At 39.7% G+C, this 26,846-nt stretch overlaps 3 protein-coding genes across 6 annotated transcripts in view; 2 read left to right on the forward strand and 1 right to left on the reverse strand.

Moving 5' to 3' along the window:
* Positions 1-4,401, forward strand: part of LOC116771759 (peroxisomal leader peptide-processing protease-like) — a 38,361-nt gene extending 33,960 nt beyond the window's left edge. For all 4 annotated transcript variants that reach the window (XM_061528310.1, XM_032663717.2, XM_032663716.2 and 1 more), the window contains exons 2-11: positions 6-363; positions 592-755; positions 1,244-1,347; positions 1,435-1,562; positions 2,036-2,202; positions 2,393-2,499; positions 2,846-3,014; positions 3,419-3,560; positions 3,903-4,066; positions 4,137-4,401. In XM_061528310.1, the coding sequence (XP_061384294.1) occupies positions 6-363; positions 592-755; positions 1,244-1,347; positions 1,435-1,562; positions 2,036-2,202; positions 2,393-2,499; positions 2,846-3,014; positions 3,419-3,560; positions 3,903-4,066; positions 4,137-4,222 (1,589 nt within the window). In that variant the 3' untranslated portion in view covers positions 4,223-4,401. The remainder of the gene's footprint in view (positions 1-5; positions 364-591; positions 756-1,243; positions 1,348-1,434; positions 1,563-2,035; positions 2,203-2,392; positions 2,500-2,845; positions 3,015-3,418; positions 3,561-3,902; positions 4,067-4,136) is intronic.
* Positions 4,402-4,413: 12 nt separating this feature from the next.
* On the reverse strand, positions 4,414-5,356 carry LOC116771763 (collagen alpha-1(XXVIII) chain-like). The gene is made up of 3 exons (XM_032663721.2): positions 4,908-5,356; positions 4,726-4,849; positions 4,414-4,655 (listed from the first exon to the last, which is right to left on the reverse strand). The coding sequence occupies exons 1-3, from the start codon at positions 5,182-5,184 to the stop codon at positions 4,496-4,498; spliced, it is 561 nt and encodes a 186-aa protein (XP_032519612.1). The 5' UTR covers positions 5,185-5,356; the 3' UTR covers positions 4,414-4,495.
* A 447-nt stretch (positions 5,357-5,803) lies between these two features.
* On the forward strand, positions 5,804-26,141 carry LOC116771671 (retinal-specific phospholipid-transporting ATPase ABCA4-like). The gene is given in 33 exon segments (XM_032663565.2): positions 5,804-6,296; positions 6,447-6,576; positions 6,852-6,952; positions 10,370-10,484; positions 10,752-10,837; positions 11,049-11,207; positions 11,328-11,556; positions 11,809-11,973; positions 12,179-12,357; positions 12,453-12,596; positions 12,772-12,889; positions 13,085-13,239; positions 13,560-13,787; positions 14,585-14,723; positions 15,140-15,389; positions 15,463-15,521; positions 15,655-15,767; positions 16,089-16,308; positions 17,095-17,177; positions 17,669-17,789; positions 17,792-17,872; positions 18,215-18,433; positions 18,676-18,798; positions 19,262-19,495; positions 19,939-20,033; positions 20,718-20,859; positions 21,342-21,455; positions 21,769-21,902; positions 22,286-22,433; positions 22,631-22,838; positions 23,045-23,196; positions 23,284-23,369; positions 24,697-26,141. Coding segments are annotated over 33 exon segments (4,896 nt in total). The 5' UTR covers positions 5,804-6,116; the 3' UTR covers positions 24,883-26,141.
* The last annotated feature ends 705 nt before the right edge of the window (positions 26,142-26,846 follow it).

Consider the following 26,846-nt stretch of genomic DNA (forward strand, 5'->3'; position numbering starts at 1 on the left):
TCCAGTCAAAATGACGGTCGAGGGTGTCATGGTGTCCTACAACTATTCGGATGACGCGGAACACGCGAACATACTGACAGTGTCGGCATCAGGAATAAAGTTCTCCAAGCGATGGGTTCTCACGCACGGTTCAATATTATCGCCACTAAAACAGGCCAACGTTATCAAGAACGCTCGAGGCAAACCCATTTTAAACGACGAGTTCTATGACAACCTTCCGGAAATATACGTCACCTGTGAGAAGGTTAAATCCAAGACACCAAACATGTACGAGAACCTCGAGATCCTGAGCAGAGAGAGATCGCTTAACAACGATGCTGACTTGGAACATAGCAGCTATCAAGTTAGAGTGCTCACTGGAAGGTACTCTCGGTCGCAGCATTTCTACTTCTCTCGAATTATTGAAACTAGCAAATAAGTTTTCTTTTTAAGCCCATGAAAAAAATTGAATTTCGTAATAAATATAATGCATCCAAATATAACCCGATATTTTTGTGGACGGGAAAGAAGCCTTGATTTCTCGTTTCATACACCATTTGGTTCCTATGTATCATATTTCCTGAACCCGAGATGGATGCAACTTTTGTGCAGGATATGCCACGTGTGGCAATGTCCTGTGCTGGATCGCTGCGTGGACAACATCCTGTACAGTTGGACCATCGGTCACCGGGACGGAGACGTGGAGAAACAGACGCAGCTCGGGAAGGCGCTGCTTTCAGTGTTCGTGCTGGTAGACCTGGAGACGGATAATAGAGGTGCTATAGGTTTACAGATGAAGTACATGTCATAGACGTATTGACAAACTGCTGCAAAGAAAAGACAGCTGTATATTGAACATCTTCTAAAAACTAGTCGAGAATATTTTTTTGCTTATTAGATATCTTAGACAGTCCACCTTCAGAACTTTATAAAATCTGTTGTCGGATCATATAATGACAACTTAAACGTTCTATCTGTCTCTAGGGAATGTATCCAAGCTATAAGCTTGCTTTATATTAAAATTCAATAATTTCATTTCGGAACCAACTACTAAGCATTGAATCTTTTTCTTTGCAGTATTTATAATTTTTTTATGTCAATATACTTTTCAGTTCTGTCGTCCATAGCAGTACCTATATTCCAAATTAAACGCTGCACTCCGGTTTTCAGAATCATTCAGTCTCCCGTATAATAAATAATAAGATACAAATTTAACTGCAATTCTATAGTTAAAGTGTATGAGAATGGACGTTTCTGATTTCAGATTTTAAGATCCTGAGGCCGCTGTCTGAGCTACTGGACATGTGTCAGCCGCCGCCCGACCGCGGCGCCACCGTCGACATACATTCCACGCCCTTTGGATGCGAGGTAGACGAGACGTTATAATACATCACATCACGAGAGAAATAATATATTATTTGACTTTTAATTTTCTTATACTAATTACATTCGTAGGTGTTCCTGAACGCGGTGACTCGTGGCTCCGTGTGTGGTGTCGTGGGCAAGCGACCGTCCCTCTTACTGACAGACGCTGCCACCGCCTTGGGCTCGGAGGGAGGGCCAGTCTTCACCGCGGGACCCGAGTGAGTTACGGCAGTCACTGCTTTCAAAACTTAAATCACTTTGATTCCCATTTCATAAGCATCTTCATAGAGTGTGCAACATTTTACTTACGTTAACAATGCATTAATATGTAACCACGAAGTGTCTTTTGGGATAATAATTTAATCAACTGCTACTCGCACTACTCCAGTACGAGTCTCATATTTTTCCTCTGCAGCTCTTCTATCCACATATAATTTTGCACAACACTGTTCATAACGGTACATTATTCAAATATCTTGCAATTGTGTTTTTTGCAACTCGTCGTCGGGCGACATAGCAGTGGGTATGTATTTGACGGTTAGCTCTTTAAAGCCTGCAGTTATTTTAAAACGTTGCTAACGTAATATTACGAAATATATAGGCATTGTGTGGTCGGTGAGGGTTTAATTAAATGTGTCCTATACGCCTCGTATTGTGTGATATGTTCACTATCTGGTGTGTTTCATACCAGCAATCATCTGGTGGGCGCGGTGGTGTGTTCCGTGTCGTGGTGGCGCGGGGAGTGGGTGGGTCTCACCCTGGCCGCCCCTCTCAAGTCGGTGCTCGCGGCTAAGCTTAGAGTCCAACAGCCGCTCCCCGCTAGGACGCCGCCGTCGCCGCTGTACGTTAGGATACTAGGTGAGGTTTCCACTACTAGGAAGTTCTACCAAGAAGTCTTAAACATTTAATGAATTAGATGTTTCAATGATCGGAACGCTCCACGGTTTAGTTAGTAATATGATATTAGATGACGATCGCTCTTGTAACAGACCGCGACTAAGAAGAATACCATACAGTTTAAACTTGATATTGTTATAACGGTGCTCAGAGCTGGTGGACCGCAGTACGGTGCTGGTGAGGTGCGGGGCGGCCTGGGGCGCCGGACTCTATCTGGGGGGAGGACACGTTCTCACGTGCGCGCACGTCGTCAAACATGTTAGTATACAGACACGTGCACACGCGCACACGTGCACACACACACATGAATCTGACGACCGTCGTTGGTTCTAATATTGTAATCACCACACAATAAACTAATTAAAAATAATTCTTTTAGTTCCTTAGACAACTTACATTTCTGAAAGTGTCAGCTGACTCTGAGCATAGTCTTGGTTCTCTATTGACATTGATAATGAAGTAACATTTCGTCAATCTCGGTACCAATTTAATATATATACATATAACTCGACATCTGCTCCATGATCCTTGCATCACATCAACAAACCCTCCTCATCAACAATGGACGCCGGGCGGTTGGATCATTGTGTATGTATTTTATCAGCACGCGTCTCACAAAGTGTCGGTGTACTGTGACAACGTGAAGGAGACGGCCGCGGTCCGCTACAAGACCAAAGACGACCTAGCTTACGATCTCGCCTTGCTATACGTGTCACCGGCTCATTGGAGACATCTCCTGCCGGCGGTCTTCGCTGAGGAGTCAGCACAGAAAGGTGACCAACAAACTGAGGACATCATTCATTCTTGTTGAATTAAGTGACGCTGACAAATATAATCAAAATAATATAATAAAATAATTTAACTAAATTAAAACGAAGCTGTCTAGAAGATTTTAGTTAATGTTCTCATATGTACCAACAAAGGTTTTTGGAACAAGAAGTTTCTGTTATCAATCATATCTACGATTTTGTTTTTTAGAAAAGAAAATTGTCGGGCTGACTGTAAGAATATTTTAGTGTTAAACCTGACTTTCCTGTAGATTTACTAATTAGTAACTTGAGTCACGATGTCTAAGATTGTTTATATAAAATGTAAAATGTGACCATAGACCCAGCGATGCTTCAGCCATGGACAGTAAATTTTGGAGAGTTTTAACAGAGGTTCGTATCTGTTCCAGGCGAGTCTGTGCTGGCGGCGGGGTTCCCGTACTTCAACGAGACCAACCTGGAGGAGCTGAAGCCGACCGTCACCAGCGGCCACGTCAACAACGTCTCCCCGTCACTCATACAGACCACCTGCTGCGTGCAATCAGGGTTCAGGTGACGTCTAGCTCTTAGGACTCAGCCCGCACCATTAGGACGATGATATCAAAAAAACCCTACCTGAATGAACCCAATGTGATCCATTAACAAATATTTTTTTATAAAATTTTGTTCTCACTCCGCTGTAAACATCAAAGCACAACGATTGTCATCTTTAATGGTTTTTTTTATATGGCATATATTTATAACTAAATTAACCTACCTCTTCGGTAATGTCACGCCAACTTTATATAAGTTTAAAAAAGAAACAACAACTACATTAAAACGTGACCTTATTTTGAAGAACTAATAATAAAAGCCGAGCAGATCAACGAATGCTAACTGTGTACACTTATACAGCGGAGGTCCGATATTCCGTATAACAAAGGAGCTCAAGGTGGAGGTGCTGGGTACGATCGTGTCCAACGCTAAGACGGAGACGGGTGCTAGCTACCCCTACATCAACATGGCCGTCCCCACCAAGGCGTTCATACGCCTCGTGCAACACTTCATACTGGAGAGGGGTACATTGATTGTCTTTGTTATCAATAGTCTTTCCTGTACCCGTGTATCACATAACCATTTTATTTTCAGATGAGAATGTCCTCTCCCAGATTGAAAACAAAAAAGATATGATCCAATCACAGTGGAGGTTGCTGCCTTATAGATCTAAGATATGAGTGAAAAATATCGTTGTTACTGTTGTATCTTCTTCTTCTATATATATGTTGTATACTGTATGTTGTGTATATATATAGTGGCGAGGATAATATTATTGATATTGTCATGGTGTATAGGTCATATCATACTACTTATAACAGGATCATTAATTTAAAATGGTAATAATTAATAATTTTTTACAATATGCCAATTGTTTTATTACTTGATCTCTAAAAAAAACTTGTGAGAAAAAATTATACCAGTACAATGGTGATAAGCGACAGAAATTCTTTTCATACTAATTTAGGAATAGCTTCCCAATCGCAATCCGTTTGTGGAGTGCGCCCACACGAACGTTCACAGTCTTTTCTATTCATGAAGTTGTTCTCGTTACCGCCGCAGCCGCTGTACAGGAACTGGTCACACGCGTTCACAGTGGGATTGAAGCCCCACCTGGTGTTTAAAACCATGAAAGGTCAATACATCGTGTAATATAAACGTATATTCATTTTCACGTTTCTACCTGTGCTGGGACTTGTTGCAGTCACCCTCCACGGGTAATAGGTAACAAAAATCTGGTCTGCCATAGTTCTCCGGGATATACGCCCAAGGGGGAGGTGGAACACCCGAATTGCCCTTACCCAAACCTAGAAATTTAATAAATTGACAAAATAATAGGACTCAAACTCCAGTGCAATTTCCTACCCTTCCAATAAGCCGGCCAGCCGTCTTCAGGGTTCCTACCAACTTCAGTACTATCAAAAGCCATTGATGTGTTCTCCTTTCCCCATATTGCGACCCATATTTTCCAACTGTCATCCGGCGGGATCCAACCTCCCCAAGGTTTATCTGAGAAGAATTTTGGGCGTTGTGTCTTATTTTTTTTCTCCTCGTTATTGTCTCCAGGTCCTTCAATTTCCTCCGCAGGCCGGCATGCTAGGGTAAAATTAATTAAACAAAATAAAAGTAATATCAATCTCATAATCAAACCTTTCTCTTGAACTTCATTCGTTTAAAATAATTAAGTATAAGCTTATTTTGGTTGTATAAGGACATGATTGCACTCTCTATACATAATAAAAAATATTTATCATAGTTATTGCAATAACTATAACATGAATACAAATTCATTTGTTTACTTTTTCGGTATAAAACGAGCTAATTTATAAAAAATTAAATATTTTAGATATAATGGGAAAAGTGTAGTTACGGTTTAACTGTTTAATTAAAGTGTTGTTTCAATTATAGTACCGGCGATTCTAATTATTCAATTTCTTTGTCGTTAATTGAAATTAATTTTTTAAGACCTATATGGCATATAACATTCTTAAAATGAGGACTATGGCAGTGATTCACACAAAAAAATACTCTTAAACTGAATATAGCAAAAAGCTTTCTTAAATTATGATTTATACACATTAAAACTACTTTATCGTAAAAATAAAAGTAAAAATCTAACATTGATTTTTATTCATTTAAGAATTGGTAATATAAATTTTTTTTTCAAACTTTTTATAAATAATTCGTAAAAAATAATTATAAAATGAATCGCAATAATGACGTCTTGAAGATGTCAATACTGACATATGACAGTGACAATAATTTCCATTTGATTTCCGACTGTAGAAGAATTTTAAAAACAATTGTGTTTGACGAGACACTACACTTACGTTTTACTCTACACTTAGTTAGCTTTTGCCGATATTTTATTCACAGTTTAAAACTTACTCTCTCCAAAAATTCAAACGTGAAATATTCGTGTTTAATGTACTAATAGACTATCATCCAAATTTATAAGTTAACATTTAGTTCATGAACTACTTTAATAGTGATGATTTGGAACGCTACAGAAAAAAGTTGTTTTGTATAGTGAAGGAGACGACTTTTTATTAAAAGTTAGTTAAATTACTAAAAATGAATACGTTAGGAGTTCTTATGTGGAAACATATGGTGGTTAGGAAGAGAAGATTCATCCACACTACAGTTGACATATTATCTCCTTTAGCATTCTTTGTGCTCCTGTATTTATTTAAGGGATATATAACCTCTGGTAGGAGATCTGCGATGTCTGATGAGTTTATAGTCCAAAATACTGTAAGTAATAGGTCATAACAAATATTTTTTTAATTTTAAAGTTATATATTAACAGAATTCTGAAATGTATGTCAATCTTGCTATTTTTTAAAGCAACTGACATACATGACAATAACAAAAAGCAATTATTGTGATTATATTATTATGTAGGAACCAGTGGATTTAGACAAGTTGCAAGGGCCCACAGCTGTATTCTACAGCCCTGACACAGATCTCACTGGCCTCCTCATGGACCAGGTCGGTGAAAGCTTACACTTGCAGAGGAAGAAATACACTCCAGGTAACATAAAACATTATTATGTGCATGTGAAATATATTAGTTTCATAATATATGTTGATTGAGTCACTTCAAAGATGCAAACTATGTATTAAAAATAAATTTGTTATACTCATACAACAAATTGTAAATAATTAAAAATGTGATATATTAACCTACTTCAGATTGTTTATAGCCGCACATTCACAAATTTTTGACCTTCCTCAAGTACAGAAAAATTAATAATTTGTTTTATAAATTGTTACCAAACATAGGAGTGATGGTATTTATTATTGTAGGTTATCTTGAGGAGTTTGGATACATGCCCTTCCAAAATCTATCTGATATACTTGATGCTAATAGGAAGCTAACAGATACAGATGCCATAGTATTGTTTGAAGTAAGTACAAACTTTGTTTTTTGTATACTTTCTACAACATATAAACATATTTTTAGTAATTCACATGATAACACTGCACATATATTTATGCTTTTGTATATAATTTTTGCACAGAAATCGTATAATTTTTTTATCTACGACAAGGATGCATGGTAGGTCCTTGCAATCTTTATAGTAATGATGTTTGTTAATAGTATTAATATTTTAAACCTAGATTTCTTGCAACATTAAACTGATATTTGTATTATATATTTGTATTAACAAATATCTCATAATCCGAGTACATGGATATTTAATTATCAAAATCATTATAGTAAAACAGATGTTTCTACCTTGGGCTTTGTTTAGTTGTTTATATATACCATATTGAAAGTTGCTGTTAAGGTGATTGTTATTGTCATAGTATATTTTTTTATAGAACACACAAACAAACTATGATTTCATAATTGTCAGATCATAGTATTAGTACTATTATTGTTATAGAATCTACCGAAATGTCAAGGAATTTTTAAATCAATATATATTTAGATTTTATATGTATATATATGAATCCTACACTTTTTTATATAAAGCTCAATATAAATTATTCTATTATTGTCCTTTTTGAACATTTACAAAATATTCTGTTATTATAAAAAACGAGCAATGCTTCATTCTATAAAGTATATAATGAAATAATTGCAAGTCATTTAAGTATATTTGATGGCACATTGGTCAACATAACGCTTTAATACTCAGCAATATTTAAAATTCTTGTCAGAATCTGTCCTTATGTCTTCTGAAATTCGAACAGAAAAATTAACAAAACCTCCATATATAAGATATAAAATATTTTTGTTCATGAATAAGAGGATTCTTACGATGTGTGGTGATATTGTTGAATACTTTAAAGTACGATTGGTCTACACACAAAATGCAGCTGACTCATCCATAAGTACTATAGCTGGGTGGTGGCCCCTACAAATGGATCGCATGAGTAACTTTTGCCAAGTAAAATTGGACTTAAGGGACACCATACTCTGATAAATTATGTTTTGCCAACAAAACTTGGCTCTTTCCTATAACGCCTTCTGTAGAATAACTTTTAAAATATTATATGAACATATTTTTAACGTTATGTGATATATAGTTTCCTTAACATGGAGAGCATGTTGATTATATCACCAAATCATCTCTTAATTTTTAAAAAGTTCTTTTCGAACTCGATGTATATTCTAATTGCAGCTTGGCGTCGGTGGCGGCCATTTTGAATTTGTACTTATATTATTTTATGTCACGATAATAGCAATGTCAATTTATAAAAATTAATATTACAGCTCAAATACTGTAGAAATAATAACTAAATTTAATATTCGTGAAATTTTGTTATGATTTTTTTTCCAAATTACGTTCGTGAATCATATTGAAGTATATTTTTTCAGCCCGTATTTTCTTGGAAGTATGGTTAATATACCATGCCATACAGTTACACGAGAACCACAATCCGATGAGGGTAATAATAGCGACCTTCAGTTTTATCGAAATAGGGTTGCCTTTAAAGAGAAGTTATTTGAATTCAACTCGCGAGAACTTTAACGATGTAAATTCGGAGTTTTCATTCTTAATACATAAAAGTATTAAGGGAGAATAATAAATTAAGGTGCTTTGTTCAAAATGACAATGTAAAAATACGTTAAAAGGAAATAAGTCCGACAATCAAATCTTAATAAAGCTAATACATACTCTTACAATTATTGAGTATGATTAACATAAAAACCACTTCTCACTATGAATTTTTTTCATTAAACTTCTTTTATCAATTAATAATATTTGAACTGAAAAATTCAAACCCTTTCAAACAAGCGGAGCTGACAGCCCTGCTCTAAACCAAGCTAATTTTAAACGCTTTCGCTCTTAACAATGAAACTATCGCAATATCCCGTCGATTAAAATAAATATAAATTACAACGTAATAAAAATAAAATGAGATACTGATTTGACTTCTGCTTGATGTACATCAATATATAAATAATTACATTAATAACATCCGGTATGTGACTAACATTTCATAACCCAAGTCAGCTTCCGTGAAAAATGTTTTAAAATATACAATAGCTGTTCGTTGGGACGGGCGTGATGTTTATTAAACTTGCTAACAAACACTCGTACAGAATGATAATATTTATACATAATAAAAAATCAATAATACGATAAGATTACAATAAATAAATAATGTCTGTCCTCTTGAATGTTGAGTTGACATCTATTTTGAATCTCAACGTTTACTATAAGTAAGCATCGTAACGATACACACGTAGCGTTCACAGTTACAGTTAAACATTTTTCGCACGATCTAGTATAAAGTACGTTAATGAATGAGAAAAGTGGAAACGCATCGTATATATCCGGACTGCACACAATAAACATCTGTGTGCTTAGTCCAAGTTGGCGTCGTCACACTACATACGCTGCGTTAACAGTTTTTCATACAAAAATCTTCGCAGTGTTATCGTTGGTTAGTAAATAAGACAAGTAAAGCAGTTGGGTGATGCAAACTTGGACTAAGCATATTGCATACAGTATGCTTACTAGTAACGATTCAAGAAAAGAAATTATAACTTGTATTATATAGATATAGATATGTCGACGCCAAAGTAGACAGCACAAAGATCTTTATAACACATATACTATTCTTAAATCTGATATAAAGTTGTAAAATGTATGATTTGCTTATCATCACTGCCATTAATGAAATGAGTCCTAACAAGTGGTCACATATATCGCATAATTAAAGACTACCAGGAACTGTAATCTAAGCTGAATGTCGTTCCATCAGCGTTGACTTACTAATGGGGGATGGTAGTATTAACACTTATATATATAAATGTATACAACTGGTAATACATGCAGAGTTCTCGCTGTAACCCTTACATCATCAAGTTGTTTAAACAGTTTTAAGTTTTATCTATTAATTAATACGTCATATTTAAAAAAAAATTCAAAACAATCTGACCAATGATATAGAAGGTGAAATTTTTATAGAAATATTTGTTGAACATATTACGAGGCACGGTCCGTGAACAGAATTTTAAATACTATCGCATCCAAATCCGATAGAAGACATAATAAATTAGGAAACACCGATGTGTCCAACAAACAGCCTCTCACAATAAACACTTTGGTGAGCTAGTTTTGCTCGCATTACATCTAAGAGAATCGTCTGCCTGGCTTTATAATATTAACAACTTATCGAGATTACTTCAATTTAAAATTAACGAATGTTGAAGTTACAAGGAACGACATTAATAAACAACCAATCAATTCATACACGTTTTTATATTTTAGATAACTGAAGTATATGTTAGTATAATATAGGCAAAAACGCATCAACATTAGTATACGAATTATATTTTGAAATCTTGTCGCCTGTTTTATCAGAACATGAACAGCACGTGGCCTGAACGACTAAACTATACCATCAGGATGAAAGGTGACTTCCAGACGAACAAAGTGACCGTCAACGACGAGTCCTTGGGGCCACACGAGAGCTTCGGTAACATAGAGCAATATTATAAAAACTACATATGTAATGACTATGACTATCAGTCCTTATATTTTATAAATTCAATTGGTAAAAAGATAGTGGTCTTAAGTACTTTTTTTATCGTAAACATAACGTTTGATTTAAAGTTTTCATTCATAAATCGTGTGCACTACCACTTGGAACTAATGGATGCAAGTCTAGAACGCTAACTCCTACCAGAATGTCCAGTCCCTTACGAAATTATTGTTGCGTGATATTTGTAAATATTTGTACCAGGTACGATATATGAGCCCTTCATGAGACTGCAGTGGGCCATAGACACCAGCTACCTCAAACTGTTATCCGGCTCCGACATCAAACAGGTACCACAAACTATACACAGCACAGCGGACAACTGTTTGGCTCTTTGGTAAAACGAGATATATCTTTAAATGCTCAGTTTTTATTTCCCCCTTGACAAACTGTATAATTAATGCTAATTGTTATACATTTGTACGCAGTAATCGGAATCACAACTATTGTCCATATTAAGACCTTCTTATACAAGTCAATACGTATTACCATGTATTGCAGCGTGTGACGATCCAAGAGTTTCCTTACGTTCGCCAGCAAGAAGTGCCAGCAATAAAGAACGTCTGCAACCTTCTGCCCTTCATCTGCTGGATATCCTTACTGCTGACATTCGTGTATGTAATGTCGAAGCTTCTGGAAGAAAGGATCACTGGTATTCAGGTATAAAAACTTCAAAAATTCATAGGGTCTTAGTCTTCTCTCTTCCGGTCGTAGGGTCTTAGCCTTCATAAATTCCGTTAATTAGAAAGTTATATTTCACCAAACAAACTTTTCTTTTAGGAGCTGATCAAAATGGCGGGAGTGTCAAACTTCCAGATATACCTGTCCCATTTCCTAAATATGTTGCCTGTCGGCGTGATTTTCTGTGTTTTTGGGACCCTCGTTATGACACTGACCGCCACTCCCATCATACCACAAACCAGCGCCTTTCTCATCATGATATTCTTGATTTTGCACTTTATGAACGTGATGTGTATGGCGTATTGTAGCAATTTCCTCATCACCAACAGTAAGTGTTGCTTAAATTAACGGAACTTTGTGTGAGAAGAAGCTTTTGATTGCTTTTAATGGATAAAAACTACTTTATATGACTATTTCAATTTAATCTATTAACTTCTAGAGGGAGTCTCCAATTTTAGTAGCAAGCAAAGGTCTCACCTGATAACATATCATGATATATTACAGCTCGACATTATATTTCGTGTGACGGCCGATCATATAACATGATTCACGCACATTAACCTGACTTTACATCACCCAGCTCAGTACTCGACGTCAGTGGCGGCTGTGGTGTACATCGTCGCGGAACTTCCAATAAGCTTAATTGGAAAAAGCTATCCTACCTGGGCGCGGCCGATCGTAGGATTGTTACCCTTTATGCCCTTGCACTGGTTCTGGTGGGAGGTCGGCGAGATGGAAGCGTACGGTTAGTAGCTTCTGTGTCTCCCCGGCCGCTATGATTTCAGTGTCTATAATCTCTATCATTGTAAGTTTGTTTATAAAAAATGTCAGTCTCTTTGTAGATTTATTCATGGTACTCATTCGTGTCCACTTCTAACAGGTATCATATGTTGTTCTGCAAGATTTTTAGTGATCTGGTTGAGGGCTTAACACTTCCGACCTTTTGCTAGGGAAGGGCGCTGGATTCGGATCTATTGCGACGATCCACGACGCTGGATCTGGTAGTATCTTGGCCGCCTTCGCCTTCTTGCTGGTACAATCAGTGATTTTCCTCTTACTGGGCTGGTACCTGTCACTCATCAACCCTGGACCTTACGGACAACCGCTGCCCATTAACTTCCTCTGTAGCGTAAGTTGAATTCAATAGAAGTAATTATACAAATACCAGCCAGCATAATGTTGTACTAAAAGGATACACAAATAATGTGTCGTTATGTGCTCCAGTCGAGTTTTTGGACTAAGAAGCAAGTTGTCCCTGAGGAGACGATCGAGGAGGAAACTGAACTCGCAGAAAGGCAGGACCCCGCGTACTTTGAAACTCCGCCCAAGGACATGTATCCCGGGATTAGAATCGTGAACGTGTCCAAGGTGAGGACATCCGACGACTTCCAATTAGCATATATACCCTATGTAGTGGCTACGTAGAGCAGGATTCTGATCTGCGACTTTCAATCGCGTCCTCACTGAAGACCACGAATTTGCTTTATATATTAAATTAGATTTTTTATTTCTATTCTATACAAGTCACTGTTCTGTACTCCAGGTGTTCCCTAAACACCGCGCACTGAATAAAGTATCCTTGGACGTGTACCGCGGAGAGATCACAGTACTGCTGGGACACAACGGAGCCGGGAAGACTACGCTGATGTCAATAATAACGGGTTGAGTAGACATTATACTTGTTGTATACTAATTTACTTATGTCACACTACTGGACCGGTATGAGTGAGGTTCTGTCCTGGCCTACTGTGATGTATATTTTGATAGCTGTCGGTCCATAAAAGGAAAGTTATGACACGGTTATACATAATATGTGTAGGGTAGTCTGAATTTTATGTTTAATCGGTTGTTTGTAGGAATGATGAATGCGACTGAGGGTAAGGTATACGTGGAGGGGTACGACACGACCACCCAGAAGAGCCAGATGAGAAAGCTGCTGGGTCTGTGTCCACAACACAACCTGTTCTTCCCGGACCTCACCATACAGGAGCACGTGATTTTTTTCACCATGGTCAGTTGCATTTATGTTAAGCTCATATAAATGCGAACGTTTGTGGCTGTTTATGGTCATCTGTGTCGTCTACACACCAACACTAGCCAGCGGATTTTGATAATGAAGCCTATACGTCACAATAACATATGGCTTATATTTTATTCTGAAATTCCTTGTAGTTCCCTCCGAAACTCGGCAGTAGCGTTTTGTAAGACGTCGCGTGACGTACAGTGATATGGTAGTCTAAGGATCATAGACAAAACTGATGTCTGTACTAGGGCGAGTGATGAAGGTGAAGAGTATTAGTTTTATTCTAACAACACCACTGTCTCTTTCAGCTCAAGGGGAGCTCGTATCAAGAGGCGGGCCAGTCATCGGCGAAGCTGCTGCAACAGCTGGGGCTGGGAGACAAGATGTCGGCGAACAGCAGCGACCTGTCCGGCGGCATGAAACGTCGTTTGCAGCTGGCTTGCTCATTGGCGGGAGAAGCGGCTGTACTGATCCTGGACGAACCGACTTCTGGACTGGACGTGGAAACTCGCAGGGAACTCTGGGATCTGCTGTTGGTAGGCTCATACATATCGACCTTACGACGACAACACCAGCACACTCCACACGGAGAGTGTAGAGTGTTTCAGTCATACGTCTACTAATAAGAGATACTGACATGTGTGTAGTTATATGAACGGAAAACTGGAAACGCATTAGTTGGACGATAGGAACAATCATACGGCAAAAATGACTTACGTCGCTTTGAAAAACAACTGGTAGTCTAACACGGCTGGGCCGATACTGACCAAACATACGAGACACGGCAAGGAAACTGCGGCTCCGATGAAAATTGTTACTATGATGACCGAGTGGTAGATGTCCAAACACACATCGGCTCGTTAAACGTAACTTCATCAACCGACTAACTCACCAATATTGATACAGACGTGGTCGCTACCACCAAACATCGCTGAATATGTACCAGATATCCGGATCTTGGACACGTACAATAATATGATTCAAACGAATAGTGTCGTCTTGTTGCCGCTATAACCTTCTCCGGAGGAACATAACGATTGAATGATATCCTCGTGATTAACATTTTCAACATTACATCAATGTCGAGCTAACTTAAGTCGGAGTTGTGAGTTGTAACAGTAAATATATGTATCATTAAAAATTCCTAGACACGAGCAGGATTTGAACCTGCGACTTGCGGGGTATGGACTTACAGTTTAATTGGAAAAGCAACTGATAATATATTCTGTAACTGCAGGTTCGAATCCGGCTCGCGTTCAGATCTAGCCTGTTGTCTGTGGTGTTTGACCCACACGTGTCGAGTGCATGCGGGTATATGTAAGTTTATTCCCAGTCGCTCCGCGGCTCCCGCACAGTCCTGCTGTCGACTCACTTCATGGAGGAGGCGGATGCTCTCGGCGACCGCGTGGCAGCGCTGCACTCCGGCAGGCTGGTGTGCCACGCCACCACCATGCACCTCAAGAAGGCTATCGGTAACCCTTACCCTCATACCTCACGGCTATCTGAATACAATATGGAAGACTTTTGTTGAAACGAATATATGAGGAATTAAAAAAAAAGCATATCGGGATCACCAAGAGCGCTTCTAGCCAACGAGTCAAACGATAGGCAAATAACAAACGTATGTTAAATGCAAAAACAAAAACGGTTCGCGTGCACCGAAATTTTAATAAGAATTTTTATAAACCGAATTAAACAAATATTCTTCCCTATTTAAATAATAAACATTGCTTATTTTTTTTATCCCCACATTCAACATGTCCTAGGGTTGCCATAAATAAACATCAAAATAGTAACTGGCGAGAAATAATATAGGAAATCTGTTAAACTCGTCTGTATACAAAATCTGTAGCAGCCTTTTAATATCTCACGACGCTCGTATCTCCAGGGACCGGCTACCGTCTGTCGTGCATCACCGTGGGCGTCCCTAACGAGCCCGCCATCACCTCCCTCATCACGTCCTACGTGCCGGACGCGACCCTCAAAGAGCAGACCCTCAACTCCCTCTCGTACAACCTCCCATCGAAGGACACCAGCAAATTCCCAAAACTCTTCAACAGCTTAGAATCAAAAAAATCCGAATTGGGAATCAACTCTATCGGAGTCGGCATTTCGACGCTGGAGGAAGTGTTCTTGAAGTGAGTGTTCCAATACAACACATATGTAATTTATAGTCACAGTACCGGCTATTAAAATATATGTTTCTTTCAGACTATGTAGCGACACAAGCGCTGGACTGACGCTCGACGAGGTGGACACGGGACCCAGTGGTACGACCGCGTTCCGTTTAAAACGAACCTTTGCTTGTGACGTATCGTATCTCCGTTCACCAACATGGCCGTACTCCGCTGACACGTTTCCGTTTCACATTTCATGTATCTTAATGGGTTCTCAATACTCCAGAACCCCAGTACGAGGTCCTCACGGGTATGAACCTGTGCGCGCGCCAGTTCGTGGCGCTGGTGAGGAGACAGCTGAAATATTTAAACGCGAGGAGATCGATTTTTTTGACTGTGGTAAGACAACATACTGTTTATACATACAGGAGCATATTATTTAAGAAATCAATTTTTTTAATTATAATTTATAATCCTATGATACAATTATTAATATAATATAGTACTTAAATTATACCGCTTACGAATCTGTAGAATTTTATAATCTGTACCTATATAGCAGGTACAGATTAATATATCTTACAAAACCAACATTACGGAATATAAATTTTATATAAAAGGATAAAAAAAATATACTATTTTGACTTAACTAAGAGAATTATTAATTTCACAGAACATGTTCGAAAAGTGTGACTGTAACGGAGGTGCAATGGTTTTCAGAGTGTACTGCTGCCGATCAGCATGATGTTACTAATGACCTTCGCATTGAACACCGACAAGGCAAAGGAACAGAGTGACGACAGCGTGGCCCTGGACCTGGACCTGTACACGCAGCCGCACAGGAGGGTCATGGTGAACGTGGAACCCGGAACCAACGTCAGGGCCCTCGGAGACTCCTACCCCACCGTGGACTTTGAACTCACCAGCGACGTGGCCGACGGTAAGGACACGTAGAAGGTCACGTAACCGACGCAGAGCACGCGGCGTACTCGACTTCATCATGACGTAGTCTGCCGGCTTAGAGTTACAAGCGACGGAACAAGAGGACGGTCGATACAAAATGGTTTTTCATATCAATCTATGCCAACAACTTATATGTCCCTTTACCGACGAGAAATTCGTTGTTTGGAATTCCATTATTTTTGGCAAACAGATAATTATTTAAATGAATACTCGCAAAAATCTTAGATCTCATTAGATAATTATTTGCTATGATGTTATGGATGGTTCGCGGATCTTAAAGCCACTGTTCAAATAACGACCACAGTAAGTTGCGCCTGGTATTCAATGCTACCCAGGATGAACTCATCGCAGGGAAACGCTTTCCTATGACAAACAAATAGCGCTCTTCAATGACTTTGTAATGACTCTGAAAATCGTATTGTAATAGCCATCAGTGCTCCGGAAGATTTGTATTTCCGGTTCTGGCGCATACTTTTCATGCTCTTACATAGAGTGACCTCTGGGGTTCTTGTGCTGATAAAATCAAGCGTTGTCTCTTGCTGTCTCCTATATAATCCTATGTTTTGTTCGTCCCTCGTGGTGAGCGTTCATCTCACGCCATCAGGTCAATAGTTGTACCTAACACTCATATCAGTCAATCCTAATTCTTCTTCTCCTGTCATATTTCTTCTTGTCCTCGCAGTAATACTTCTTTGTATTCTAGTACTTCGTTCCTTTTTTATGTAGAACAGAAACTCTTAATGTATGTGGTTTTGTGTTCCAGCGATCTTCCGAACCAGCAAGAAGGATGTGTTTGAATACAACAAATACCTGGTCGGCATCGAACTGAACGAGACGCACGCCAATGTAAGTATCTTACAGTCGTTTGGAGTATCCGGGACCGTCGGGCACCGTTTTCCTACATGTTAAATTCACGCAAAACACTTTTTAAAAACAATTTTCAAACACATCTCTCTAAAATACAAACGAAGACTATATCCCCTATATATACATACTATTTCGTCCAAAAAAAACATGCCCTATCGCAATAGTTTTTAAAATTTTAATAAAATTATAACATTTGTATGAAAAAGCATTTCATGACCCCCCCCCCCTTTCCCTTTTTTTACAAAATGATTTTTTTCATTTTATCACTAACAGCGGTCTTCTATACACTAGACAGGGTCAGCGATTCCTCAAAGACCATACGCGCCGCGGACTTTGAAAAACATTCCCTTTGTGAAATAGTAGTGTGATCTCATCCTGATACAACCAGCTCTGCAGTCTCCACAACAGGCAGAGGTTCCGCAACACCGGTATTAAGACGAATGTGACCTGTGAATGTTTGTCTCTCCAAGGCGCTATACACGACGGTGGTGCGTCACGCGGCGCCCGTGTCCTTGAGCATGTTGTCCAACACCCTGGCGACCCTGCTGCTGCCGGCGGCGGACGGGCGGGTGCTCTCCACCCACAACGACCCCTCCAGGAACGGAATTCCCAGCGCCTGATCCAGCCCAAGTCATCCACACACGCGATGCTGTGGGGTATCGTGATCTGCATCAGTGAGTACTCCCGGGATTTCCCCTGTCCACTTTTAGCCGCAGTCCTCAACATCCAAAATCTCTATCTTTTTCCGCCTGGAAGTTTCTCTTCTCTTAAAATGGTAAATAGTTTTCAATATCATTATTTACACTTCTTTCTTATACATTTCTCGGCCGAGTTCTCTCGGACGCCGCCGTCCGCCGACAGACCCTTGACAAATGTTTAACTTGTCAGTTGAGTCAGTCAAATGCCACGTGCAGGCTCTTCGTTAAAGTATCATTTAATTCGAGCTGATAGATCCCATAATCTTTTCAAACTACACACAACTCGTGCCAACCGCTAACCGTGCGCCGCGTGTGCAGCCGTCTTGACCACCGCGGCCAACTACATGTCTCTGGCGTGCAACGAGCGGGCGTCGGGCACCCGTCACCTGCACGTGCTGTCCGGCTGCTCGGTGGAGATCCACTGGGCCGCGACTCTGTTGTGTCACCTGGTGCTGTGTATCGTCACCCTGGCCCTGCCCGCCAGCATCGCCCCGCTGCTCGACGAGGACAGCACCATCGACGCTCCGGAATTCATGGGTGAGGGATTGATTTCGTTTCGTTCTTCACGTAACGGACTGCGATGTCTGAAGTTATAGTATTCACATCCCAAGCTCGACGTGTCGTCTGCCGTCATCACGGCTGCTGTCAAAGTAACTGGAACTTGGACAGCGTGTAGTGTGAAAAATAATTAAACAACGCGTAGTAATCCGAAAACATGAGTGTCATGTTTATAGTGGTATGGTATTAGGTGCTGGTATAACCGTCAGCGTTCTCCCCAGGCGCCGCGTTCGTCCTGTTGGTGTGCGCGTTGCTGTCGTTCCTATCCTTCACCTACTTCCTGAGCCTGTTCTTCAAAGAGAGCACCGCGGGGATCGTCGCGATGATCTGCCTTATACTATTCGGTGAGTCTGAAACGCTCGCTCGTACTGAATCACTCACTTACTGATAATATGAATGAGTTCGTTCGGCTGTTATCGCTTGTCGCGCCTCCACCCACCGACCGCTCGCCTCATCCTAAATATTCGGCACCATCAAGGCTTCCATTATGTATAACATAGAAGCCATAGGTAAGCCGTCACACAAACACAATAACTTATATTGATATGAAATTTAGAAAAGTTAAAACGTTACCCAACCCTCCCGGACGGTGTGCGCTCACCCGCCGTCATGACCAAACGTGCTCCTCGCACATGGCTGGTGGAGGTGCGGTGTGAGTCCGTCCGTGCAGACGCGACTAATATGATACTAAACACAAACTTCATAACGTGACCCATGTTCTAGTACTAATATATATTTAAACGAGCGAACATTTCCCTGAAGAGTTTCTTTGAACCGGACGTAAAAATTGCTCGACGATATTTGCAGGTTTCTTCACACCGACTCTGAAGACGGCCACGGAGGCGGTGCAGCAGAATCTAGACAGCTTCTGGGACTACCTGGTGCTGTTGGTGAGCTACACCATGCCACCGCACACTTGCGTGCGCGGGTTCATCAAGGCCACGGACGACGCCTGCGTCAACGCCATGTGCAAGCTGAACAGACCAGACGGCTGCAAGCTGGAAGGACACCTCACCGGAGCCGACCTCGACAAATGCTGCGGTGGGTGTCACATACCCCGTGAACCATCTCTTACCCCGATATTATTTCTTCAACGGGACAGTACACTGAAATTAAAAATAGAACAGGTCATTTTCTGTAAAGAATATTCTCCCTTACCACATGTAACTATAGGTTTCTCTGTATCCTGTGACGTCAGAGCCAGTCTATTTTTACACGCACTGTAACAAATTGTTGCTTTAAAAGTTAAATTTGATATAAAATTTAAGTGCTTTAATTCCGCCCCCTGCAGCTGACCGAGCGCCGGGGTGGGGGCGTGTCGTTGGTTTGCCAGAGCATTAATATATGAACCACCGACAGTTTCTTATTAATTTTCAAGCTTATTTGTATGCGGCTCTCTCAGTTCCGATGGGTGTGATCATCGTTACCTTACCTTACTGCTTACCTGTATTTTAATGTATGTTAACAAGTTGGTTACCTTGCAGTACAAAACATAAACCCGAGATGTTACATGTGCTTCGACAAACACGCGCCCATGGCTGAGTGTGCCGTCCTGCTGGGGCAGTTCGTGTTCTACATGGTGAGTGTTACCACATACAATACATGTTTTAACCGACCTCAAAGAGGAGGAGGTTTCTCAATTCGACCGTATATATCCTTTTTTTAATTAAGGTTTTATTAAACTAATACATTAATTAAAATTCATATATAAAGTTACACTGTTTTTTTTTATAATGTCACTTATATTTATGTCAGGGAGCACAACACTGAACTCGGTCTGAGCATGTATTAAGTTCTGATTAGAGATTTTCTTACATCTGATTGTCTTTACAAAATTTTAAACAATTTCAATGACAAGTACCTCTTCATCTGATATAATGAAACAGGCTATTATAACTCATTATTCATGTAAAAAATATATATATATTTTTTTTTTTTGTGATAAGTTCCATGTTTTATTATACATTAAGATACACCAGCTGACATTCAAAAATGTTGTTTCAATATCCCTCCTCACGCTCAGGTTGAAGCTTTGATAACTAACTGCTAAGACACAAACAGTAACAAACTCTCTTGCATTATAAATAATACGGTTTTATTTAAAGTTGTTTGTATAAATTTATTAAAATTGTATGTATATATTTTTTATTTCTTCTGTTAGGTCATATATCACTTCATTGCCAGGTTTAACTCTAAGCTGAAAGTCTCTATGAATGCCAACTATGTTCTTCCCATTCAATAATTACACAGTATTTTGTTCCAGGCCTTGGTGATTATATGTGAGAACGGTATCCCGAATAAATTGAAAGAGATGATATTCAACTCTTCGTACAGACCCACCAGCACCTCCGCCACGACCATGGTGTCCGCTGAGAAACAATACGCTGATAAGGCGATAGCACTGCGTTAGTTATATGTACACTTATACACACTTGTACACACTTATTCAGACTCATATACACTTGTATACACTTGTATACACTTATACACACTTATATACACTTAGTAAAACGAAACAAGACATCAAAAGCTTAGAACCAACTATAACATATATAATAATGGCAGAAAATATTGATCTCTAATATCAAATCACGCACTCATTATAAGACCTGCGGCCCGTGATCCAGCTCAGTTTGAGCCGAGGGTTCGTGTTATGAATGTCACCTTTAAACCGGTTCATTGCCCCGTCACATACATGTCAGTATATTTAGTTGTAGAACACATCACCGCTTGTGTCGTATCAAAGAATTACATTGATTGTACGTTTAATAAAAATATTTGTATTTAGAACAATTTTTAAATTTTTTTTTTTTGTCCAGAAATTAAAATGAATCATTAACTATTTGTCCGGCTGCATGTGTTTGACGTTGGCCGTTTATGATCTCAGCTCCCCGGGACATTCCTGACGCGGTGTTGGTCAGCAACATCTACAAGAGATACTTCTCTGTCCTGTGCAAGCCGTTCGTAGCCGTCAAGGGACTCAGCTTTTCGGTTAAGAGAGGTCATATATCTGCGTTATACATATGTTTTATAATTTGAACCCCAAAATATCTGTTTTATACATATTAAATAAACAAGCTGTTTTTTTTTTTGTATAAAAAAAATATTATCAAATTTGTGTCAGTAAAGGTCCCGTCAAAATAGATCAAGTCGTTGCCGAGATCGAGCCCGAAAAAAATAGACGGATAAAAATATTTTTCTAACACACGTAGCGTGTGTGTCCGTATACGCTCCGTAGAAACGGCGTGCTCCAACGCCAACCCGGATATACGTTTATAATTTATTTGTATAGATGAATAAGTAATGTTTTGTAGGCGAATGTTTCGGTCTACTCGGCGTGAACGGAGCGGGCAAGTCCACCACCTTCAAGATGCTGGCCGGCCTCGAGTACCCCTCCAAAGGATCCATCTTCGCCAACGGACAGTTCATGAGCCGCTCGAGCAGCAAGGTACAATACAGTGTGGACTGACGACATGCCCTCCCAAGAAACTAGCGCCATCTGTGTACATGTGTTATCAACGGGAACAATAAAACATACCACTCGTGTTTATTATCGGACGCATGATTGTGCTCTCACGTGTAGCTTACTGTGTCCAGCGGACATTAATGAATCTCCTCGTAACGCAGCTGAGTCGGCAGAATAGCATATAAGCTATAATTTTAATTCCTTGTGTTTACGGCGGGATCAGAGTAGAAAAGTTGTAGTTTGTATGAAGCCACAATACAGAATATAGATGTCGCTGACGACCGGTTACCATACCTGTTGTTTGAACATTCTTTAAAAAAAAATGTAGTTTTATATAATAATGGCATGTCATGTCTGTTCCGCAGTACCTCCACTCTCTGGGCTACTGTCCCCAGTTCTTCGGTCTGGACTCGTTCCTGTCGGGTCACGATAACCTGGCCTTACTGCTGACCCTCAAGGGACTCAGCCAGGACGACGTGGAAAGAGAAGTTGACACGTGGATCAGGATCGTGGGTCAGTCGTGCGAGGTCACATACACAGATCCCGACACACTCGTATAGGAACTCATTTATCTGTCGGAGGGAGGAACAGCATTTTAATGTGCCCTTCTCTCTTGTAGTATGCGATGTAGATGTCCAGAGAGCGTAACTTATCTTCAACCCCTAATATGAATTCTATGAGTATATAAGTGTGTCCATCAATTCCGTCAGGTCTCGAGCGCTACGCCCTCCAGGCCGTGTCGGGGTACTCCGGGGGCTGTGCCCGCCGTCTGTCCGCGGCGGCGTCGCTGTGCCCGGGAGCTCCGGTGGCGCTGCTGGACGAGCCCACGGCCGGCGTGGACGTAGCGGCCAGGAGACGAGTGTGGACCGCGCTCAGGAGGGCCGCGCCTAACAGAGCCATCATCATCACCTCGCATAGGTACTGGAGGGAATAGACAAACAGTAACGCACACATCTCGACCTTACCAGAAACGGTTCACAACACTCACTCATTCCCGTCGATACTTACCAAGAAACGCCTTACAATAGCCGTTCTCAATGAATGTTTAAAGGGTTGCTATATCAATGTATTGCATGACATCAGTCGAATATGTACGTCACTCATCATAATTTCCGCGGCCTCAGCATGGACGAGATGGAAGCGCTGTGCAGCCGCATCGGCATAATGGTGGCCGGTCGCCTGAGGGCGCTGGGCTCGGCCGCGGAGCTGCGCGCGACACACGCCTCGGGACACGCCGTGCGCCTCAAGCTGTCGTCCCCCCTCACGGACGCTGACGGTGGGTCGCCGCGCGCGCGTGGACTGTGTATTGCTATATGAGTATCGCATTCAGTACATATAACGCTGCCATTGTCCCGACCCGCAGAGACCGACAGCACCGTGTCGGACATCGCGCGACTCAAGGCGACGCTCCACGACATGTTCGAGTGCACGCTGAGGGACGAGCACAAGGTGCGTGGCCAGTTTAAATGAAACTAAGCTTTTCAGATACGCGTTGTTTTATTATTAAATAATTCCGACCTCTCGGATCCTTCACAGCAGCCGCGGTCACGGGATGAGACTCGACTTCGTCTCGTCCGAAAAACTTTGTTTCTTTGAAATAAGTACCTCTTAGATATCATTATATGTAGGATATTGTTAAATAAATTATATACCAGGATATAAGACAAATGTGGAAGGAGGTACAATAGGTGAACCGTACATTAGGTACAAAAGGTACAGAGCGTACAACGTGTGAAACATTAACATTATGAGATGCTAATGTTGGCATTATTTAAAGCTTCCGTAATATGATTATAAAATGTTTCTTCTTCAGATTATATACAATCTATCAAATGATCACATCTTAATTCCTTTAGGGATTTCTGATTTAGAAGGATCTGAAACCCTTGAACACTTGACGTACAAGATATAGTTGGCACTAGGGAGGTCACCGAGGCCTTTTAACTAAGGCGGAGGTCAAAGTAGAAGTGAAAAAATATTAAAATATCTTTATTACAAATAGATACATGCATAGTACACTACTTTACGATTAAAATATTATCACTGGTAATTAAAATTAAGGAGAGGCGAATTAGATTTCACCAACAACAGTATTGCAGCTTTGTCACCGTCTGAACTCCAAACGACTTCTGAGGGGTTCGTAAATCAAGCCAGCCCCCCAAATAATGGTTCACTCGGCACCGACCTCGACGGCGCCGACACGTGTGCGCGCACGCCGCGGCGGGGGTTCGTCATCTCATTATGTTCACTAGTCAGTGTTTTCCGTATGACGAGGTTACTGTCGGATCCCTGAGTTTCCTCTTCATCGTCACTGCTACTTATCAACATGTCGGCCAGATTAGAATGCACGCTTTGTGATTGTGCTAAAATCTGAAATGTATCCCACATGTGATTTTTTTAAGGATTCTTCTAAGGACAAATGCCTTTTTCTTGTTGTAATGGCGTAACGGACCTAGGCTGTTTCAATTTCCCTTTTTCTCGTTCTTCATATATGTATTTCTGGATGCGCAGAGTGCCAAGTCCTTTAAGCGATGTAGTAATCCGACCTTTTCTTAAATATTCCCACAGGTTTTACATTTTGCATACTCGTTGCACTTGCTACGTAAATGAACCTCCGTTATGACTCCGCTAAAATTTTGCGGAAGCGGAGGTACAATTACTTGCGGAACTTCCGCGGTAACGGAGGCGGGGGCGAAGATCCGTTATAACTCTAGTTGGTACAAAGAATAGTGTTCCTTGGAGTTGCTTTTTTCAGCTATATTTCTGACTGTTCCAGACGATGCTGCACTATCACATAAACGAAACTCTACGATACAGCCAGCTGTTCACTCAGCTGGAGCAGCTCAAGAGGGACTTCCCCTCCCTGGTGGAGGACTACGACATCACGGAGACAACGCTCGAGGAAGTGTTCCTCACACTGGCTCGGGAACAGGAGGAGGAGACGTATGAAGCGAGAGTCTAGGCTCGGGGAGTGTGGGATATGTTTTGAGGGATGAGAATGTGTATGTATGAGAGCCATTACAAGAACATTCTAACCAACTCATGGCTGGAACAACGCCGCTTGTATGGATGAGAACATCATTTTTTCACTTGTGTATAAACGATCTTAAATTTTATAAGTTAAAGTTACGTGATGCGCGTCAGTTCCGTACCCACCCTAACGTCTCGTGTTGCTCGCATTATTATACATTGTGAGAACTTATCGTCACAAGTTTGCATCTTACATTAATTTTAGTTTCCTCCAACATTCCCGTAACGTCAGTCATGTTACAAGTCTCACTTCAAATAGTCATGTATTAAAATGATCTCGAACTGTCAAAATCATTTTGACACGAACAAATATGTCATGGTAGAGCATTTAGTTTTTTAAATAAACTGACTCGTATTTTGATGAATTTAGATTTTGGTTAGTTTAGTATCGAAAGTATATTACATACACATCAGTCGACGGAAAAATATGTTAGTGCTGTTTAATATAAAGGGCCAACATATAAATGTATGTTTGCGTCGCGCATTTGAACTTGTCCAACATGCATAGAACCCTGATATATATTAATAGCTGTACATTGAGAGTTCACGATGCGTTGGTACCGAAACCAGTATTAAATGAAACATATATGTTAAGGCATCTTGATTTAGGAAAGCTTATTAAATTTCAAAAACTTACTCTATGATATTTTGATATCCGTTTATAACCTGCGTCGAGCAACCGCGACTGAACCAAATAATATACTTAAGTTAGACAATATTAACAAGTCGAACGCATTCCTTAATAATTTTAATGTGTTTGAGAAGTGCCTACATGGATTTATACGATGTCATATTTGTAAAGCTTGTGTTTTACGAAGCTAATTGTGACATACATTATATCCGTATATAAAGATATAAATCTAAATCAACTAGAGTTTTGTAAGTCCTTGAGATAAAATTTTAAAGACTGCTTTTGGCTAGCGTCACATTTGATTATAAACTAATTTAATTTATTCATTGTTATCAACATATTCGCACCTTCATTTTTCGACGTTGTGCGCTCACCGTGTTTTACTTTGTACAAAAATATATATTAACGAATTAAACTCTTTGTTTCAGCTAAAACACTGTGTTCAATTTATTAGAATTTATTTTCACGTGTTTGTGGTACTTATTTGTCAATGTGTTTTTACACTGTGTGTTAAGACTGTTCAGCAACGGCTTTTATTGTAATAAATTATTATAAATATATCAATTTCTTTAATTTATGCGATTTGTTAACGGACTGTTTTGTTATAACATAAAATTTAACGTTCCTGTCACGCTGTAAAATAAGAAATTTTAATTTGAAACAACGTATATTTAATTTAAGATATGGATTCATTGAAACCGGAATCTGGGAATATTTTTCCAATGTCGACGTTTTTATTTAACATGTCTTTGAATTTTAGTAAAAAAATTTAATATTATAACATGTTACCTGACAGTCAGACCTTCGTTCAGAAACTAATTAAATTGAAATCATCATTTAATATTTAACTCAATAATAATATTTAACATAAACAGATGTTTGAGTTGTCGTCATTTACGTAAACTTTTTATCTTACTTTTTTACTCTACAAAACAAATAACGTCGCCCTATCAATATGCTTACACCAAGTTTTAATTGTCACACTACGCTCGGAGCATTCACAGTAATACATTCATAAATCATCGTACCTTACAGTATTAGTAACGAAAATCTAAAATTGAATAGAGAAACAGTTAAGTAAGGAGAATGGAGGCTTCATGCTTCCAGTAATGAACAATGGGAGGAAAGTGCTATAAACATTGACTGATTGATTAAAACTAACCAAATTACATATATTATATATTTTGCTGTTTTTTATTTAGAAGCTCATATAAAAGATGAAAATATTAGTCGAAATAAAATGAGAATATCAAACTTAATTCACA

The sequence above is a fragment of the Danaus plexippus genome, assembly GCF_018135715.1.
Source record: "Danaus plexippus chromosome 16 unlocalized genomic scaffold, MEX_DaPlex mxdp_31, whole genome shotgun sequence".
Classification (NCBI taxonomy): Eukaryota; Metazoa; Arthropoda; class Insecta; order Lepidoptera; family Nymphalidae; genus Danaus; species Danaus plexippus.